The following is a 13379-nucleotide window of genomic DNA, read 5'->3' on the forward strand; positions in this document are numbered from 1 at the left end:
CAGCAGTGTTGACAACAGTGTTCGCCTTCACATTAAAAGTGAAACATCAATTCTAACTGCATTTGACCGCCAAGCCTCATTGGTGTTAATGTAAGTGGGTCATATGTACAACCATCTCTTGTTCTTATAATCACACTATCTTAACTGTTAACTGTTGTGAGTGTCATTTTTAGGTCATTATTTCTCATAAGCTTTTCTTAAGATTTTTGTTTCCGACAATAATATACTGTCTGTCACAACCTGTCCATGTGTTGATTTCAATTAACTGGCAATCAAAAATATTTTATTATATGTATTGTATGTATTTTACTAACTAATTTAGCTTGTGTTTTGTGGGGCAATAGTGAGTCACTTTAGCATCAGTCTGCCCTCTGTCCAACACAAGATGAAGAGGAAGTAATGCTGGCCCAGCTAACAGCTAACGTCATGTGCATCTGATCTTTAGTCGAAGTTTAGTTTAGACGAATTCTGTGTTCATATCAGTGATGCTTGATGCTCAAACGCAGTTAAAGTTGATAATGTTTCCTAGATATCAAACTTTGAGAGTGATGAAGCTGTATATATTCACTGTCCTATTGCTGCTGTTTATGTTTCCCACATACAAATTCAACAAAAAAAACAAAAAAAATTGTATTGTATGTTTGACCCTGTTCTATTCTAAATGTAATTGTCTATATACAGTACTCTTCTTTATGTGTAGCATGAAGGGACTACAACATTTTGTTGTGCAACCATTTGCAACCGTTTTAAAATGACAAATAAATGAACCTTGACCTTGAAAGACATAAAGCAATAGCTATCCATTTTGAGGATATTGCAAGGTTTATTAGGGTAACAATAGAGTGAGAGGAGGAGGTAAAATACTGCCCCTATTTGTTTGAAGCAGGTGGCCAATTTGTACATATTGCACCTTTAATGACTGCAGTTCCCACAAGTGTGTATCTCTTCTGCATGCTAAGGAAGATGCATGTGCAGATATAGCTGTAGAAGGTGTTCATGGCTGAATTCTCCATGCTAGGCCAATCCAGTGGTCCTTTAATAATCAGAATCAGAATTACTTTAATCAGAATCAGAATTACTTTAATAATCCCCAGGGGGAAATTGCTTTTTGTTATACACAGCTCCAAAAGAATAAGAATAAGAATAAGAATACACTTCAAAAACAAAGTAAAATATAAATATATAAAAGTATGAATTACAAAAAAAAGATGTATTAAAAATTATTATTACAAATTATTACACAGAGGTAAATTACTGCACCAGGTGAGTCCAGAGTCTTATAATAATAATAACAATAATACCACTACTAATAATACTACTAATAAAAATATATAACAACATGCACAATCATAGTAAGGCGCTGTACTATATAATACCAATAATACTGCTACCACTACTACTACTACCAACAATAATATATAACAACATGTACACTCAGAGTGAGAAGATGTATTATATAATACTAATAATACTACCACTACTACTACTACCACCAACAATAACACATAACAACATGTACACTCAGAGTGAGGCGCTGTACCATATTATAATAATAATGATACAAATAATACCACTACTACTAATAATAATATATAACAACGTGTACCTTCAGAGTGAGGAGATGTGTTATATAATACTAATACTACTACTACCAACAATAATATATAACAACATGTACACTCAGAATGAGGAGATGTATTATATAAATTATAATAATAATAATAATGATAATAATAATAATATAATATATACAACAACATGTACACACAGAGTGAGGAGCTGAATCATATAATAATAATAATAATGATAATAATAATAATAGTAATAACATACAACAACATGTACACTCAGAGTGAGGAGTTGTATAGATTAATGGCCACAGGCAGGAATGATTTCCTGTGGCGCTCTGTAGTGCATCGTGGTACAATTAGTCTGGCACTGAAAGAACTCCTATATCTAACCAGCACTTCATGGAGTGGGTTGGACACATTGTCCAAAATAGCTCCCACTTTGTGAAGCATTCTCCTCTCTGACACCACCGTCAGAGAGTCGAGCTTCACTCCTACAACGTCACTGGCCCTGCGTATCAGTCTGTTCAGTCTATTGACATCCTCTACCCTCAGCCTGCTGCCCCAGCATACCACAGCATAGAAGATAACACTGGCTACCACAGACTCATAGAACATCCTGAGCAGAGTCCTGCAGATGTTGAAGGACCTCAACCGCCTCAGAAAATAGAGACGGCTCTGGCCCTTCCTGTAAAGGGCATCAATGTTCCTCCCCCAGTCCAGTTTGTTATCAATGTGTACCCTCAAGTACTTATAATACTCAACAATGTCCACACTGAAGTCCGTGGTGTAGAGGGTGAAGAGGAAAGAAGAGAGGACAGTCCCCTGTGGGGCCCCGGTGTTGCTGACCACTCTGTCTGACACACAGCGTTTCAGGCGCACATACTGTGGTCTGCCAGTCAGATAGTCCACAACCCAGGACACGATGGCGGGGTCCACCTGCATCGCTGACATCTTCTCACCCAGTAGACCTGGGCTGATGGTGTTGAAAGCACTGGAGAAGTCAAAAAACATGACTCTCACAGTGCTCGCCGTCTTGTCCAGGTGAGTGTAGACGCGATCAAGCAGGTAGAGCCACAAGTTGGGGCTGGTAGGCGAACTGTAGGGGGTCCAAAAATGATTTGACCACGGGCCGGAGCTGCTCCAAGATGAGTCTTTCCAGGGTCTTCATGATGTGGGAGGTCAGCGCCACAGGTCTGTAGTCCTTAGAGTCACCGGGGCGCAGCTTCTTCGGCACAGGAACTATGCAGGACGTCTTCCACATCACAGGGACCCTCCGCAGACTCAAACTCATGTTGAAGACATGCTGAAGAGCTCCGCAGAGCTGGATGGCACAGGTTTTGAGCACCCTGGGGCTGACACCATCAGGGCCTGCAGCCTTGCCAGAGTGAAGTTTCCCCAGCTGTCTTCTAACATCTTCAGCTGTGATAGTCACTGAAGATGGGGGTGAGGGGGTGGGGATAGAGGTGAGAGAGTGGCCTTCCCTTGAAGATGAGAGGCTGTAAGGAGGGTGAGGGGGAGAGAGTGGAGTAGGTGTTGTTGGGGGCAGAACAATCGAGGTGTTGATGTTAGTGTCTATAGGGAGTGCAGGGGCCTGGGCATCAAATCTGTTGAAGAACAGATTAAGTTCATTGGCCCATTCCACACTGCCTTCAACTCCACTGTTACCAGCTGACTTAAAACCAGTGATTGTTCTTATCCCTCTCCAGACCTCTCTGTTGTTATTTTGCTGGAGTTTCCGCTCCAACTTCTTCCTGTATTCCTCCTTAGCCTCTCTGATCTTGTACTTCAGGTGTCTCTGTGTGATTCTCATCTCCTCCTTGTTGCCAGCCCTGAAAGCCCTCTTCTTATCATTCAGGAGGGCCTTAATGTCCTTTGTTACCCACGGCTTGTTGTTTGGGTAACAGTGAACAGTCTCTACTGGAACAATGGAGTCTACACAGAAGTTGATATAGTCCGTGATGCACTCTGTGAGCCCGTCGATGTCTTCTCCATTTGGCTCACAGAGTGCCTGCCAGTCTGTGACCTCAAAACATCCCTGCAGTTCCACATACACCTCTTCCGACCATCTCCTCACTGTCTTTACGGTCACAGGCTGTCTTTCTACCAGAGGCAAATAAGTGGGACTGAGGTGTATGAGATTGTGGTCAGACCTGCCCAGAGGAGGGAGGGGAGAGGAGCTGTATGCATTCTTCACGTTAGCATACATTAAGTCCAGGATCCTCTCTTCTCTGGTGAAACAGTTCAAGTACTGTGTGAAGTTGGGCAGTGCTTTTGACATGGTGACATGGTTGAAGTCACCCGAGATAGCAATGAATGCACTCGGGTGTAGAGTCTATACCCGGGCTATGGCGGAGTGGATGACGTCACACGCCGAAGTCGGGTTGGCAGAAGGAGGAATGTAAACAGTCACCATGACAACATTTGAAAACTCCCGTGGCAGATAATATGGACGAAGACCAACAGCAAACAGTTCAATGTCCGGGCTGCAGATGCGCTCCTTGATAGTAATATGAGCAGGATTGCACCACCTGTTGTTCACCAGAACGGCAAGCCCCCCTCCTTTCCGTTTACCGCTCCTGGTGCAGTCCTTGTCGGCCCGAACAGTTTGGAAGCCACCAATGGAAACATTGTCGTCAGGAATGTCCTGATGCAGCCATGTCTCCGTAAAGCACATTAGACTACACTCCCGGTACTCCATCTGACTCCTGGCTAACGCTGTTAGCTCCTCCATCTTGTTTACCAGCGATCTCACGTTGCCCATAGTAACGATGGGGAGACAGGGTTTATATTTCTTTTCCTCCATACGCCTCCGTTGACTCCCTCTGGTTTCTCTCCTCCGCTGGTTCTTCTTTCCTCTGCAACCTCGGTGTGTTTTCCTCCACAATTCTTCTGGAATTTGTGAAGATCTTGTGGTCAGGATGCCAGCAGGTTTCAGAGTGATCAGCTGATCACTCGTGTAGACAAAACGGCTACCAACGGCTACCAACGGCCATACTTTTACTGCACCCGGCAGAGTTAAAGTAGTTCTTTCACAGCAAAAAGATGACAAGATCACTCTCCAACCAGCATGAATTGGAGAGAGAACGTCTTAAAAATATTACCAACAAAAAGTAAAACAAATAATTTAAAAATATAGTTAAAAGTAAGAAAAAAATAAGAAAACTAGCAGGAGCAATCGTAACAGGCAGCATATACTCAGCACATGCGCACTAGAATAGAGTAATTATTGAATAATAATAGCTATTTTAACAGTTAAAAAACAGTATAATTCAGACACCAAGTGTACAGTTTACATTTGAAATAGTTTTGGCCCCCAACAAAGAATTAAATGATTAAAACTTCCATTCAGTCAATAAACCATGGTAGAATACTGGTGGAAGCAGTTTACCCTCAAAAATATCCTGAGATTTTGAATTTGTTTTTCAGTCCAGAAAAGTATTGACCAATGGTGCAAACGGGCTCTAAAGATTTTGAGAATAAGTTTTGTGAGCCCTCTGCAGTCGTCTCAGTGGTTATACAGGTTTAAACTGTGATCGTAATGATTTCTTGTGCACTGCTACTGCTATTTAAATCTGCACAGAATTTGATGCTAAACTTTCTTTCTTTTACCATTGTCTTTTCATATGGTGGTGTGTGTGTCGTTGGACCACATAATACCATTTTGAGAAGACATGACATACATGACATTTTCTGAATGCACTTTCATTGAGGAATTGTGGAGTTTTGCCTTTTGTGTGTGTTTTTAGATTTGTGTGTAGATTACTGACAATATAAAGTATGTTGAGGTAAGGTATGCTAACCCAACCCGACCTGTAAGCCTTTCCCTATTGGATTTTGCAGAATAAATAAAGTGTTCCAGCCACTTACCCTGGTTGAGATCAAACTCCATAAAATGTCATCTCCTCATGGATGGATTTTAACACAGTCGTTAGTGGAAAATTGTAGCTGAACTACAGAATTATTTCATGTTGGAAATGAAGAGAGGCTGTTTTAACTTCTTTCTAAAGCCGATGACCAGGTGAGCAAACAGAGGCCGATTACTTAAAGAAGGAAAGATGGAAACATATTTTTGTGAAAATCTTTATTTTGCTGAAATGAAACAGTTAAATCAAGATTTGTTCAGATGAGGGGCACAAGCAATACACGTTTTTGGATAATGGATTGAAAATGTGGTGCCAAACAAGCAGGTCAAGATCAAAAATATTTGTGTGCTAATTATCAATCACTAATGCAGATATTACTTTATGTAGCTGCCTTTACACCTAGGTATCTGGGCTGTATATTCCCCAACAAATTACTGCGACTAGTTCAAATGTATGTCAGGTAAATAAAGAAACAAGCAAAGCTAACCAATACTCCCATTGCAGATAAGTAACATAATTAGTGATTAATCAATTAGAAAACCAGGATGCATTTATATGGTTCCATAAACTTTTCTGTTACACTAAATAACTCAGTTATTGCTTTGATGTGCTGAAAGAGGTGATCATCTGTAATTTTGTTGAATTTGGTCCTAATGCTGCTTGGTGACCACCAGGTTCTTCAGCATGTCGAAAGAGTTTCCATCAGGCTCCACTGAGACCACGCCCTGCTCCATGCTGTGCACTTGGAGGAAGCCGTTGTGGTCCAGACCCACTACCTCAGCCTCGAGTCCGTCCTCACTCCAGAGACGCACCTTAGTTCCGCTGAGGTCAGAGCACAGAGAGCCACTGTCACAGTTCTGCTTCACAATGTTATTATTCAAGAAACTTTACCAAATTCTGCAGCTTAGCTTAGACCAGAAGATAAAGATAAAACTTTTTATTGATCTCTCAGTGGGGAAAGTTTGCTGTTACAGCAGCTCAAAGCACACAGTTAAAGAAATAAAACATCTTCTCTCATATGCCATGTTTTTCCAGCTCATTCATGTCATTTATTTCACTGCTTTCACACTTCGTGCACTCCATTATGTACACTGTATCCAGGTACTTTTATATTATGCTCATTTTATCAGAACCACCAACTGCATTACACAAAACTCTTCACAGGTCAGGCATACAGTACTAGTCAAAGGTTTGGCCCATTCAATCATTCAATTCAATCATTCAATGTTCATTCAAAACAGACACCTTCTTAGCTGATTTAGAGAGTGGGCATGAGAGCAAATGTGCAAAAGTTTGGTGAGCATGCCTGCAGCCACCAGCCTATGTCAATAACTCCCTCCAGTGTTGGTCCTTAGAGGAAAAATTTGCTGATTTTTCTTCCATATTTGTAGCATTACAATGTAGGTAGTATATACAAATGAACAATGTTTAACTTTCATCCATGTCACCTGCAGCCAGATCTCCCTGCTCATCATCCAGTTCATAGCAGGCTTTTGTTTAAAAGGGCATATGGCTAACCGAAGGGTCAGTCAGTAGTGGAGGTCTGTGCAGTGCTCACCTGTGAAGCCATCTCTTATAGTAGGTGGGCAAGACGGAGTCTGGGCCTCCTTGTTGGAAGCTGCTGATGAGGGCCTCCAGGCAGGTGACAGTCCGAGCGATGAGCTGAGGACAGCTGAGTGGCTGCAGGCTGAAGTTATGCTGTATGTTGTACTGCTGGATCAGGTCATTGATGCACACTGTTGGGTTGCTGTTTGTCACATTGAACCCGCAGCCTGTAGGGCAAATCATGTTCAAGAAATAAATCTGTAAGTCTGAGCAAACAACAAGAGATTATTTCAGTGTTGCCTACTAAATAACATATTGCAAAATATACACTATCTCCCAATTAGTGTTGGTGACTAATTATTTTTCCCACACCTTATTATTACAGATGTAGTAGGTAGAGGGTGACAGCACACTAAATAACTAATTGCTAAGTATTCACCCCCTTTGCTATGACGCATCAAAATCATCCCTAACAAAGCCATGTGTTTCTACAAATTATAAAATATGAACAGAGATCATGTCAGAAATGTGCAAAGGAACATCTATGACAAGGTTTCCAATCAGGAAATCCAAAGACTCTCAGGGGTATAGGTAAATAATTAAAATGGAAAGCATACTGAGTAAGCGTAAACCTGCCCTGACCTCAAGGTCGAGTGTGTGAGTGAGAAGGACATTAGTGATGGACTCCAAAAGATATGTGGACATTGTGAGGTTCCATAGCTGAATGCCTCATGAATTACAGCTTCATGGCAGCATACAATCAAATTGGAAGACCCACTGTTGAATTAAAAAAGTAAAAATCATGTGACATTTGTTTTTTTGGGAGTTTGCACTGTAGGTATGTTGGGTCCTGAAACAAAACCCCTTTCAGACATAACATATGTAACATTGCTGGCTTAATCTCCATTTGTAAGTTAAGTTTTGTTCAACTGATATTTAGCACCTGGTCCTCCTAGGAAGTGCTAGAGAGCGGCACTTAGTTTAAAAGTAATGATATGAAGGAAGAGGAGCATTTTTTGTTCTCTAACAGGCTGCATCACTGATGGATTTAATGACAAGATGTTATTTCAGGACTCTCAGTAATTCTTATTTGCCAACATTTCACCCACTCATCTTTTGCCCTGCACCAAAAGGTAGACGGATCTGACATTTGAAGATTCTCAGTAACTTCTAACTGCCTCATTTAGAGTGTTTCCTAGTTCACAAAACTAACCCCTGACCCTACAATGGAAGAAGGATTTTTGAACTGTCATATTAAATTATATATTTGGTGTAACTGAACCCATCACCCAAAAACACACTCTTGTAATGAAGCATATTGGTGGCAGCATAACGCTGATATCCAGAAAGGTTTTGGTGATGGACATTTTTCCAGTCTCATTAGCTATGATAAAGTTTAGATTGTTACCTATTAGCAGATGAAAGGTTGATCCTATTACAGTGGAAGTCACCAGTACTCCTCCAAGCTTCATTAGGTTACTGTAGTAGATGTCGTTGGGCCACTTCACTCTCAGGTCTATGTCCTGACAAAGGTTGAAATAAGTTGATAACATCCTCAATCATTAATCATTAACAAGACATTTTCATTTAATACCCGATGCACTAACCTTAAATATAAATGTATTATTTTGTGGTATATTATGCCAGTGATATCATTATGATATTCTGCTACTATGGTCACTTTTAATGTTTAGGGTCGATTCAGGTGTATGAGCCAAATCACAGAAGATGTGTAGGCTAATGGAGTATAATAATATCTTCATGTTAAGGAAGCAGGTACAGAATAGTATGTAGGCTAATACCTGGTATCCAGGAAGTGTGCGAACAGCTTCCACCACTGCAAGAGCAGCCAGATGCTGCAGAAAGGGAATCCTTTGTCCAAGTCTGGAGCTCAGCTCAACCTGGACCTTCAGAGTGAACATGGCACAACCCAGCGGGCTGAGCCAGGTATTTCTGCCCCGACCTGCAGAACACAGGAAACATACAAGGGAGCACTAAGTGGTACCAAAAACCTACGACATTCTTCTGACAAATAAGATAAATAAAAACAAACCAAAAATGAATGCAACTGAAACTGTGATATGTTTATACATTTGAGGTATGTATGAATATTGTGTATGCAGATTTACAGTATGCTGGAGCACTGACCTCTGCCCTTGGTTTGTCGTGCAGCTACAGTTATTAACCCCACATCCTTTGGTAAGTGCACACTCAACCTGAAGAGAGACAAACAGAAATGTTAAAACTACCACAAGGTTCCACATAAGGACACCAACTAAAAATAATTGTTTACTACAGCTTTAGTTAATGCTTGTACTCACTTCATCTTACTGTTGTCCTTATTGAAAAAAACTCTAATTATAACATATAATTACTGTTGTAAAACTTTGAGCCCAGCACCAACACTAAACAGCCTCACCAGGGATTATATAGTTCTGTTACCGTGGCTTTTGCAAAAAATTTGCAACATTTATTATGTCTATTGCATATTTATCTGCAATTATGTGTAGAAATGGAAGTAAAGACTTGACTGACAGTCATCTATCATATCCAGCACATTTGGTGCAGAAAGTTTAATTTTGCAAATGCAGGAAGTTTGGTAAGTCAGTAGGAAATATGTCTTTGTACAGAGTTCTACAACTCCTGGACTATGTAAGCCTGCCAACAAGCTAAATAAATCTATTGGTTAGTTTAAAGTTTTAGGTATTACATATGGTTCAGAAATGAACATTTGTGAATGAGTGTGATGGAAATACAACATTCAACGATAACCTGACTCCAGATGGTTTGTTACAGAGTACCATTTGGGAAGTCAGCCTTGGGAAAGGGACAGGCACACAAAAATAGTTAGCAGGTGATTAGATTAACCATCTGTCTATCACTGTCTAACACCAGCTAACTTCAACCAATCTGATCAAGAAACAATATAATGCAGTTAAAAAGTCAGTCCAGAGAAAAGTGAAAACATCTCTTCCAGTGTGAAAAGCCTCATTGCCACATTGCTTTCAAGTTCAGAAATAATTGACACTTTAGCAGCATCTGCACTAACAACTTTAGGAGGCGCCATTGTTGCTTTTGAACAAACAGTTGATTTTTGCTACTGTCAAACCTAAGCCCTGCCTGTTGTTGGGACCTCCACCATCTCAAAATAGAGGAGTCTACATGTTTTTTTAGTCTTACAAGCACCTGGAGCACAAAAGCACGTTATCGTGAAATGACTAGGAACAGAGGAGTAACCAGTTTCCTTAAATCTGCAACCAGAACACAGCAACAACAAGAACCGCTTTTTTGACTTCAGAACCACAGCCTTTTTCCAGCCCCAAAAGACCTCTTTCTTTCTTCTCCAAGGATTGGTAACACAAACCTTAACTTTAACTGGGTAGACTTAGGCAGGGCCGGTTCTTCCAATAGGCAATATAGGCAAATGCTAAGGGCGCCGTGGCCTCCAGGGGGCGCCACAAAAGGGGGAAAAAATACCTTAAATATAATTATATTAAAACTAGTTATTACCATTAACTCTTAAAATGGAAAAGCTCACATTGATTCAAATGTAAAGCATGTAAAGCCGTGACGGGGGCGCCCCCCTCCCCTCCTCCTCCTCCGGCTGATCGTTACCTGCTCGCTCTCTGTGGGGGGAGGGGCGAATTTATTGATGTGACCCCAGAGAACCTTGTAAACATGTCAAAACGACCGAAAGTGTCCGGAGCACAGGGAAGAAAAAAAAGAAAAGAAGTAGAGGAAAAACGGGAGAAAGAAAGAGGTAAAGTAAAGATCCAGTCATGACATGAAGCAGCATCAGGTGTAGCAGTTATCACAGTGTAACATCAGGTGTAGCAGTTATCACAGGGTCCATCAGGTGTAGCAGTTATCACAGTGTAACATCAGGTGTAGCAGTTATCACAGGGAGCATCAGGTGTAGCAGTTATCACAGTGTAACATCAGGTGTAGCAGTTATCACAGTGGAAGATCAGGTGTAGCAGTTATCACAGTGGAAGATCAGGTGTGGCAGTTATCACAGTGTAACATCAGGTGTAGCAGTTATCACAGGTGGAGCAGTTATCACAGTGTAACATCAGGTGTAGCAGTTATCACAGTGTAACAGCAGGTTGTTAACTTGCTTCTGAGCGATTAGCCTCAACATCGTATGCTAATCAGTAAATAAGCAGTTTTATATCTCTGTAGCTGAGCGGCATGGAGAGGTCTTTACTGTTAGGGATCATCTGTATAGATTAAACCTACTCAGTAGGTGTCTACATTGGCCTAATCTATGCTTGTTTTATTTCCATCTGGCATTCTGGCTAGCTAACCTTTCTCCTGCTTTTAATAGTCAGTCAAAATGCTGTTCCATTTTCAACCCTTCATGTTTCTGATTTTTAACACTAGTTGTTGGTTGTGTTACAGTTCATATTATCTAAAGCATGTTAATTGTTTTAAACTTTACGTCAGTCTTAAAGTACACATTATTATTATTATTATTTTTTTTTTATTCACTTATTTACAGGTTTTTATTTTGTGGTAAGGGTATTTATATTGTATTTCAGATTTTTTTGTATTAATTTGTGATTTGTTATGTAAATTTGGTGACATGTTACCTTACAAATTAAAGACAATTATAAAAGCAATGCTATTCGATTTCTTTTGTAAGTGCATGTAAATCGCCGATGGAGTGGGGCGCCATCTAAAATCTCGCCTAGGGCGCCACATTGGGTAGAGCCGGCTCTGGACTTAGGTACACTTCATTAGATTGTGTCCATGTATTTTTGCTCTGCTTTCGAATACACACGTGTCCTCTTTGATGTTGTACACAAGTGAGTGATGCCAATCTCTAATAGGCAATAACTCCAAAATCCTTTAAATTTACTAGCTATCAATTTGGTAATTCCGGATTTTACGTTAATTAATAATCATAATTACAAATCAATAGTTTTAGTGTAGGTCTATTTTAATGAGACTAAATAAATTAAACTGACTGCAAACTGCCATGGTTCGCCCACGTGCATAACTTGAAATTATTATAGAAATTACTAATGCCATACCATGAAAACAAAAAATGGAAATACCTACAATACAATTAACTGTGTAGTAGGAGTTCATGAAAAATTCAAAACAAAAACTGAATACAATCAGCATCACCAAACAAATGATACACCGAGTTGGCTGGGTGATATCAGGCGTATGAAGGCGATGGCATTGCAGGGACAGAGGTGTACAGCAGAAAATGTGGCAGCTATGGCTACTAGACATTGACTAAGTTCTACATATAACCACGTTATTCCTTCCTACCATTTCAAACACTAAATTCACACAACAAGCAAAGAAAACTAACCTAACGAGGCAGCTGTACACAAGCAACTTGCATGTACTGCAAGGTTTAACGATTATCAATTGAGGTTGGTGGCTTTGAAGTCAGCCAAGAGAAAAAGAAAACCACTTGGGTTCTGTTAAAAAGAGCTGTCTCATGGCAGTGTAAAGCGGAGAAAATATTCTACATGCAGGATACACTTAAACTGATGTGAGGTTTTTAGGCAGGCAATAAATCTATCTGATGACCCAATCCACAGCAGTACATTGCTTCTGTGTCAGTGCTCCTGCCTACTCTTCTGGGGTTGTGCTGCTTGCAATATAGTGTAAGTAACACACTGACTATGGATAAGTAATTGTTTATCATTATGAAGTTATTATCTTAGACATACTGAGTGACAATAACATGACATGGTACATAAGTAACCTGATTATTCATACAGGATTCTCACACAGGTGGGATGACAAAACAACCAAGTATTGCGCACAATGGACATGAGTGACAAAGTTGTGACAATAAAAGTAGATTGGGTGTCTGAAATTAGTTACAGAAGATTTCTTCTTCTTCTTTGGCACTGCTCCAGCTGGGGGTACCCGAGGTGAATGACGCTTATGAAAAACAGATTGTGCAGGTGATTACAGTGAGCGTCGAAAAGGGTTACTACCAAGATGACAGTAGAGAAACGACAAGAAGTCGGGGGAGAGAGAGAAAGAGAAAGGCAAAGGCAGTCTGTAAGGGTTTGCTGAACAGGGTGTCTTGCACTAGTGGTAGCAAAGAGTGCAGCTATAGGACAAAAGGAAAAAAGAGGTGATCAAATGGCAAGAAGAAAGAAAATGTGGACTAAGATCACTCTGTCGCCATTGTTATCTACTAATTTCAACAAGAACAGAACAAAGACATACAAAGTAGCATATCTGACAAACAGAGGGAGGGGGCATTGTCCTCTTGAAGAAGAGCATGGGCCTCTAAATCCCTACTCAGGACTCTTTGTTTTAGGTGGCAGCTAAGCCACAGGGGTCACAGCAGGTCAGATACAGCAGGTCAGGAGGACAAAGGCCCACCAGCTGAGTCGTCTGTGAGAGAGGAAAGGCTGAGACC

At 40.6% G+C, this 13379-nt stretch overlaps 1 protein-coding gene across 2 annotated transcripts in view; it reads right to left on the reverse strand.

Annotated features, from left to right (window-relative positions):
- Nucleotides 1-5675: 5675 nt before the first annotated feature.
- hlcs (holocarboxylase synthetase (biotin-(proprionyl-CoA-carboxylase (ATP-hydrolysing)) ligase)) overlaps nucleotides 5676-13379 on the reverse strand; it is a 28236-nt gene continuing 20532 nt past the window's right edge. For both annotated transcript variants that reach the window (XM_070844167.1, XM_070844169.1), the window contains 5 exons: nucleotides 9128-9195; nucleotides 8782-8942; nucleotides 8388-8502; nucleotides 6993-7206; nucleotides 5676-6256 (listed from right to left, as the gene is read on the reverse strand). In XM_070844167.1, the coding sequence (XP_070700268.1) occupies nucleotides 6085-6256; nucleotides 6993-7206; nucleotides 8388-8502; nucleotides 8782-8942; nucleotides 9128-9195 (730 nt within the window). In that variant the 3' untranslated portion in view covers nucleotides 5676-6084. The remainder of the gene's footprint in view (nucleotides 6257-6992; nucleotides 7207-8387; nucleotides 8503-8781; nucleotides 8943-9127; nucleotides 9196-13379) is intronic.

Source organism: Pempheris klunzingeri, chromosome 14 (genome assembly GCF_042242105.1).
Source record: "Pempheris klunzingeri isolate RE-2024b chromosome 14, fPemKlu1.hap1, whole genome shotgun sequence".
Lineage (NCBI taxonomy): Eukaryota > Metazoa > Chordata > Actinopteri > Acropomatiformes > Pempheridae > Pempheris > Pempheris klunzingeri.